The sequence below is a fragment of the Panthera leo genome, chromosome E1, assembly GCF_018350215.1.
Source record: "Panthera leo isolate Ple1 chromosome E1, P.leo_Ple1_pat1.1, whole genome shotgun sequence".
Taxonomy (NCBI): Eukaryota; Metazoa; Chordata; class Mammalia; order Carnivora; family Felidae; genus Panthera; species Panthera leo.
This window is the reverse complement of record NC_056692.1, coordinates 53,485,729-53,493,603: the sequence shown is the minus strand read 5'-3', so window position 1 is coordinate 53,493,603 and position 7,875 is coordinate 53,485,729. Positions and strand designations below refer to the sequence as shown.

The following is a 7,875-nucleotide window of genomic DNA, read 5'->3' as shown; positions in this document are numbered from 1 at the left end:
AACAAATGCAATCTTACAACAAAGCAGGCTTTGTCTTGATAAATACAATAATCGACCCCCCCCCCCCCCCCGCCAAAGCATTTAAGTCCTTTTGGGTAAATGAATGATTCTTTGATTATATCTAAGGAGAGAAAACACATGAATTTATAGTCTGGGTCCTCAAATAACTCCTTTGCCTTTCTCACTCTGATCCAACTTGCTGGAAATTAAATAAAAGCAAATACCCAGGGGGCAGAGGTGGGTTGGAGAGGCTGGAAGCTTTAAGGAGATGTCTTTAAGAAAAAGAATACAAAAATATCTTCCTTTTACAATTTTTTACGAAAACATGTGGTCATGTGAAAATACTGCCCAAGCATGTGAGATCCCTGAAGCTTAAACTTTATTGGCTTCATGGTAAGTCCACTTCTGTGGGTTCCATATTGTAACAAATGTCCACCTATACTATGCACACTTCAACTCGCTACTCGTGTACTTGAACACAGGGAACGTAGGAATGACTGTACAGGGACTAGAGAGGAATAGAATAGATAAGTATAAACGTTAAGACCACAAGATTACATATTAGGTTTTGAACATGCAGACGTACTTTCCTATCTTTGTTGAGTGTCACCATTTCTACAGATCATACCCAGGCGTGATCTCTTCTTGTCCTGACTTGGAATTGTCTGCTTTAAGGGGGAGGTAATCAATTTAATACATTATCATTCACTCAGACAAGCAGACTCAAACACTGTTCTCTGATTGGACTCATGCTGAGCAATTCCCTATTCTAGAAGCCAGGTGTGATGGGCAAGAGGAAGGGAAGGCATGGGGGCAGGGAGCATATTGCCACTTGGCAGAGCTTGGCGTTTTATTCTATTTTTTATTTTTTAGGCAGTTCAGATACTGGTCTGGAGATCCCCATTGAGGAGGGTTCTCTGGGTCTCTGTGGTCTCATTCAGCCGGGATTTGTCCTGCTTACTGTCACTCCGTTCCCCGTCATCTGTGCCGCTCACCTTGACCAAGCAGAGGACATTCTGGAAGCTCTTCTTGAAGTTGTCAGACAAGAAGGCATACAGGATAGGGTTGGCACAGCTGTTAGCATAGGTGAGGACCACCACAAAGTCAAACATGCCTTTAAGCGCTGGGGTGGGATTGATGGCCACAGACACGGAGGAGACATTGAATATGTAGAAGGGGAGCCAGCAGAAAATGAAGACGGCCACCACTATGGACACCATCCGGGTGACCTTCTTCTCAGACTTTTTCCTCTTGGAGGAACCCACGCGGATCCCAGAGGACTTCACCTTGATGATAATGAACAGGTAGCAAAGACAAATGATGGTGAGGGGCACCAGGAACCCCAAGATGAAGGTGTAGATAATGAACCCTGTGTACCATGCCCCAGATTCACCTGGCCAGTTGATGGTACAGCTGCTTCTCCCCCACTGGTTGCTCCGAAGCCCAGCATAGATCATGATGGGCAAGATGACCAGCAGAGACACTCCCCACACAGCCACATTGACCATCTTGGCCGTTCGGGGTCTCCTCCACTTGGCCGACTTGATGGGGTGGACCACAGCCAGGTATCGATCGATGCTCATGACTGTCAAGCAGAAAATGCTGGTGAACTGATTTATGCCATCCACAGTCATGACCACCCGGCAGATGGCCTTGCCAAAGGGCCAATGGACCAGAGCCACCTGCATGGCCAGGAAGGGCAGACCCAGCATGAAGAGCTCGTCCGCGATGGCCAGGTTGAGGATGTAAATGTTGGTGATGGTCTTCATCTTGGCATAGCGGAGGATGACGTAAATGACAAGCGTATTGCCGCACAATCCAATGATGCAGACTACAAAATATATGAACGTGAGGACTGCGTTGCTGGTCAGATCATAGTATGGCTCTGTCTGGTTGGAGCCGTTGGCCGCCACCACAGAGCCATTGAGGTCAAAGGGAGGGGAAAGCCACGGGCGGCTCTCGTTGAGTAGCTCGTACTCCATGTCCATGGCTGCCTTACACTCCTCTAGGCCGGTTCCAGCCAGCCAGAGATCTTACTCTCACCTTAAGGTGTCCTGGAGGCAAAGGATCCACTGTGACATCTGCAAGGGAAAAAGGAAGACAGGTCTACCAGTCAGAGGCTTACACTCGCGCCAGCTTTCCGGGTCTCCGGTTTACCCTCTCAGACATGCCCTGCAGTCGAAAAGCGTGTTCTCTTTCTGCATCAGCATTAGAGCTACTGACCCATTCTTATCAGTGTGCAGACTCTTTGAGTTGTTTTTCCACCAGGGGTGGGGGGGGAGTAGGGAGATGGGGGGAAGGGTTTGTTTGGGTCGGGTCATCATGGTTGACCTTGTCATCTTTGGTGACGCATGTGTGGGACATGGCTGAGGCTGCAAAAAAAAAAAAAAAAGGACTTTGATTCCTAAGAAGTTGACTGGTCCAGACTGTAAAAAGGCAGAGCATGAAGTCCCGCCACTGACTCTGAGGGGTCTGACACGGGCATTCTTGGCCTTTTCCCTGTGAGGACATCTCCACAGACTTGCCGACTGCTTTGGAGTCTTTCCATTCTAAAAATCCCAAGTGGAAAAATCCCAGAGTTTAGAGGTAAAGCAGAAGGGTTCCACCATGAAGCCTGTGTGACCTCGTGCCACACGACCACTCTCACTCTCTCTCATTTGTGAAAATGGGGGCGTCACGGGGCACCTGGGCGGCTCAGTTAAGCGTCCAACTCTTGATTTCGGCTCAGGTCATGATCTCACGGTTTATGGGATTGAGCCCCACATGGGGCTCTGTGCTGACAGCATGGGACCTGCTTGGGATTCTCTCTCTCTCTCTCTCTCTCTCTCTCTCTCTCTCTCTCTGCCCCTCCCCTGCCTCTCTCAAAATAAATATTTTTAAAAATGGGGGCATCATGGAGGTTAAGGGATGAAATGTATGTGGAAATGCCTGGCATTGTGCTGAGCTCATAATCAGAACTAAAAAAAAAAAAAAAAAATCTTCTTTCCCCCTTTTTTCCTCTGCCATCCGAGTTAGCTCTAATTTATTGAAATCTACTCACATAATGAATAAATTTATAGTCTTAAATATCAAAAATAAAAATCTGGCTTGCTTTCATATTTAAAATGCATGTTTTAGTTTAGTTTGTTTCTTCTGTTTTCGTTTCTCCAATACCCAGTGCTTGACCTTCGCATGCTTCACAGAGTCCCTGGGGGGGAGGGTTACTCCCTGGGGGCGGGGGGGGGGGGGGCGGTTTACTGCTCCGGAATGCTCATCTTCTAACACTCCTGCGGATTTGCCTGGGATCCCCTGGTTAAGGAGGAAAACAGGAGCCAGGTGTGAGGGAGGCAGGCTCATTCACAGAAGTGCATTCCCAACACTACCTGGTTCATTCACGACTCTATCCCCTTGATCTTCACCATCCTATGAAGTGGGATAAGTGTCCCCGTTTTACAGATGAGAAACCGAGGCTTAGGGAGTTGAAGTAATTTGCTCCCATTCCCTTGTATGTAACTGGTGGAGCTGGGATTTAAACACAAGACGCTCGACTCTTCTGCGTTTTTCACAGCATCATATCTGCTGCTCGGTGGACTGGAAAACTAGTGGCTGATAATTGGGCTTTGGTTTAAAACAGCTGACTCCTGTTTTACGTTAGCTCTCAGAGAATAATTGTAACTCCGCTGGCTTGGCCCAAGTCATAAAACAATAGCCCATCACATAATTAGGTGATTTATCTACTGTCATGAAAAAAAAAAAAACAGTGCTGGGGGGGGGGGGGTGGGTGGGCAGATTCTTTGTTCTGCACACCAGGGATATAGGAATGAACAGGGCATGTCTGGTGCCCTCTGGGAGGTGGTAATTTAGGAGGGGGGGCAGGCAAGGAAGCCAACTCCTATTGGGTGTGAATTGCATGGAGAAATGAACAAAGGGCTTAAGAATGCCTTCCTCTCCTGAAGGATTCAGAGGAGGCTTCATAAGAGGAATGTGTAGGCTGGGTCTTGAATATATGAAGAATAAAGCAGGAAGGGCAGGAAGGAGGTCATTCCAGGAAGAGAGAAGATGGTAAAAGGCCAGTGTGCTCAGCACACAGTGGGAATAATTCACTTGGTGGACACATCTCTCCCGAGCAGGGCACTTTCCCTGGTGCCTGAGTGAAGATTGGAGATCGCTCCTTTATGCTTGGAGAGACTGCTAGTGAGCTATAGGGGACTTAGCCACCAACAAGTTCTAGAGAATCCTTGCCCACCTTTGCCTCTGATTCATTCTGCACTGCCAGGCACAATTGTTTACCCTCTCTATGCTAATTTCCCTACCGGGCAACTATCTGTAAAGTGGGGTCTGGGCTCTGTGGCTGACCTTTCTGCAAAGTACTTTGGGGACCCAGGATTTAATGTCTTCGTTGGGTAAAAAGCATAAACTGGCAGCTCTTAGAAACCGAAATTATAAAGAAACCATTTTGGGTATCCCTGGATTAATTTGGGTTGTTTCCACTATTATTCTAACTGTCTTATTGGTCCTTTAATTCTACAGACCCAGAATCCTGTTGAAGCCGTCTGCACTGGGGTGTGTATTCATCACTAGCATTTCCAAGGTCCCGTCTACGTAACATGCAAGGTCACACTTCAGTGTCTGGGTGAGCCTGAACACCTCTCGGGGACAGAGCGCTGTCTAGAGCTTTGGAGATAGAGATGATGACGGTGGAGGACAGTGAGGGAGGGTCACATGCTGATCTCCAGCCCTAACTCTGCCTTTTTGGCTGGGGTCTCCCTCAGTGGGATGGAATTGCCTAAGGTGATTGTTTTTCTGAAATAGGCTGTGAAGCAGCAGCACATAGCGTTCAGGGCTTGGTGAGGGTGACAGAGGTGGTAAGCTGGCGAGCCAGTCCAGAGTGGGAGCCCTCTCCAAGGAAGAAATGAGTTTAAGTCACAGTGACTCTTACTATTTGGTCAACAATGAAGTCAGCTGCCTAAGGTCTCCGAGTGACTTTCTGCTTCATCTGGGTCCCGGGGTAAGTGGAGTCCCATGCCAGGCAATCAATGCCTGTTGGATTGGGGTTAAGTTAGACGCACAAGGAAGCTTGGCTAGAATTCTGCTTGCTTTATTTTTCCAGCCTAAGAGTTAGTCACTGGCAACGGCTAGTTTTCGATCTCCTCTGAGACTGAGTCTGGGCTATGTTGGAGAGGAGGGTGAGAATGGTCTGGGGTATCCCTTGCCCTTCCGGGAGCCTGTGAATCGAGTGTGGGCATTGGGACTGGGCATCAGGAGCGGTCCTAAATCCTGTTGGGCTCCAGCTTTTCCCTTCTTCCCAACATTCCACCCCAAGCCCCCCATTCATTCCTCACCACCACTTCCCCAGTGGCCAGCTAAACAAACCCAAGTGGGTCTCCGGCCAGCCATAGCTCAGCCCTGCTGGTGGAAGAGACAATAGTCAGGTGCTAGCCACCGCGGCAATACAGCGCCTGAGGAAAGCCCAGGCAGCCTGGCCAAAGGGCATGGGGGAGAGGTGAGACTGGGGACAGTCCATTTGGTTCCCCAGGCTGGCACAGAAAATCCTCATCACTCAATCCCACGGCCCTCAGGTCCAAGGGTTTCTTAAAGAATCCTCTGCTATTTCCAGGAGGCTGATGGGGGAGATTAAAGACTGTCGTGCCAGCACTCCCCGTCGCTAAACGCAGAGGTGGTGGCAGAGGCATCAGGGTGGCCGGGAGCTGTTAACAGCCGCTTGGGGGCTTGGCCAGTGGCTCCCGGGCGCGGGCCACCTCAGGGGTTGGGTCTTTCCAAACATAGGCCAACTGTCCTCTCCTCCCCGGTGCTGGGGAAGGAGTCCCTAGACCTCTCGGGATCCGTCTCCCAGGCGGGGAAAGGAAAAACAGAGGAGAAGCCACCCTTTTTCTCTGCTCCACCGCCTGCCCCTTACAGGCTTGGATCTCGAATGCACGCCCCGCAGGAGCCCCCAGCAGTGACACCCTCCACCCCCGTCCCAGCCGGCTTCGCTCTCCTCGCGTGGGGGCTCTTTTGCAGGCGGCTGGGAGAGAAGTTGTCCCCCGTCGCAGCTACCACCTGGACGAGCCGGCTGGGGGACGAGGACTGGACAAGGGCGCATGCCACGCACACCAGCCTGCGGTGGTGCGGACGCGTCCGATCCCGCACACACGATCCACAGCCCTCACTCACTCCAGGGTACCCGCCGTCGTTCCTTGCCACCAAAATCGCCGCCCAAAAGGCACAGGGGCGGAGAACCACGCTCCGGGACCTACTCTCAGGCACACCGAGGCGCGCACCACCATGCAGCGCAGATGCACCCAGGTGCCCAAGTGCGTCTCTCTCTCTCTCTCTCTCTCTCTCTCTCTCTCTCTCTCTCTCTCGCACATGCACACACGCCTCACCTTTGCTTTTCCGCTGCAATCGGCTAGCTCGGCTCGTCGGCACCCAGCGACCGTCCCCAACCCCGCCGGGCGCCCAGGCGCGCAGCAGCTTGGCCGGCGCCTGGCGCTCGGCGGCCCGCGCTGCCGGCTCCCGCTCGCCCCTCGCGCGGCCCGGAGCCCAAAGGGCCCGCAGACCCCCGGCGCCGAGCGCGGACCGAGGCTCGGGCGCGGGTGGCCGAGCGAGCGCGTGCGCGCGGGTGGCTGCGTCGCCGGGACTGGTCCCGCGGAGCCCGGGCCCCTCGGCACATTTCCCCACGCGCCTCCCCCCGGCCCGGTTACGTCACGGCAGCTTCGCTCCGCCCGCTGGTCCGTAGGAGGACTGGGCTGAGCAGCGTGGAGAACCCGCCGGGGGCTGCGGGGCCGAGCTCACCGGGGCGGGGGCGTGAAGGGCCGAGCGATGCCGGCCTCCCGGACGCTCGTGGCGGGGACACGCGCTGCGTTCCTTCTTACCGCTTGCACAGGATCGGGTGTGTTTCGGCCAGCATATTCCGTGCGGCTGGAGTGGCGGCCCGGGGGACCCGGACCCGCGCCGGGACCTCCGCGCCGGGACCTCCGCCATCTCCCGTCAGACAAGTTTGCAGAGCCGGTCGTCCCGGGGCGCAGGGCCGCGGGGACAGCAGGGAGGAAATGGGTGTGGGGGAAAGCACTTCATGCAGTGGCCAGGACCCCTCCGGCCCAGCGTGTGAGCCGGCACATGGGTTCCAGAATTCAGCTCGAGGCTCAGCAGAGGACTCGTGCCCTCTCCCAGCTTTCCGTGCTCGGAGGTGCACAGGCATACAGCCAGTCGCCCGCCTGTAACGCTGTCCGACGGCACCTGTTGGCGGGACCCAGCTCCCGCTCCCCTCCTGCGAGCTGTGCGTGAGCAAGAGGGGACACGCAGGAAATGGGAGCTGAATCCCCCGGGGAAAGCGTTTTCTTTTCTTTTTTTTTACTGTTTATTTATTTTTGAGAGGCAGAGAGACAGAGCACGAGCAGGGGAGGGGCAGAGAGAGGGAGGCACAGAATCCGAAGCAGGCTCCGGGCTCTGAGCTGTCAGCACAGAGTCCGACGCGGGGCTCGAACTCACAAACTGTGAGATCATGACCTGAGCCGAAGCCCGATGCTTAACCCACTGAGCCACCCAGGCACACCCACCCCCCCCCCCGCCTCTTTTTTTTTTTTTTTTTTTTTTTACAGCGTTTTCATTTTTGACTGTGATGACTCAGCTTCTGTTCCAATAGATTAATAAGTCATAATCGATCCTGCAGCCTCTCCTTATTCACCCTCCTCCAAGCGCAGTGGCAAACTCACCACCCTGGGTACAGTTTTAGAAGACGGGGAACAGAAAGCAAACACTAATTCCAGTTTTGTCTATGGGCTGACAAGTCCAGAGGCTGCGTGCGGAGCGGGTAGCGGGAACCCTGGAGATAGGTGAGTCCCCTGGGAAAGAAAGTGCCCGGTTGGGTAGCAGTCAGCGGCAAGTGTCTGTCTG

The 7,875-nt window shown here is 53.3% G+C and overlaps 1 protein-coding gene across 1 annotated transcript; it reads right to left on the bottom strand.

Moving 5' to 3' along the window:
• Positions 1–878: 878 nt before the first annotated feature.
• On the bottom strand, positions 879–6,591 carry SSTR2 (somatostatin receptor 2). Its single transcript, XM_042917559.1, has 2 exons — positions 6,366–6,591; positions 879–2,081 (listed from the first exon to the last, which is right to left on the bottom strand). Exon 2 carries the CDS (start codon positions 1,986–1,988, stop codon positions 879–881), a length of 1,110 nt encoding a protein of 369 aa, XP_042773493.1. The 5' UTR covers positions 1,989–2,081; positions 6,366–6,591.
• Positions 6,592–7,875: the final 1,284 nt, after the last annotated feature.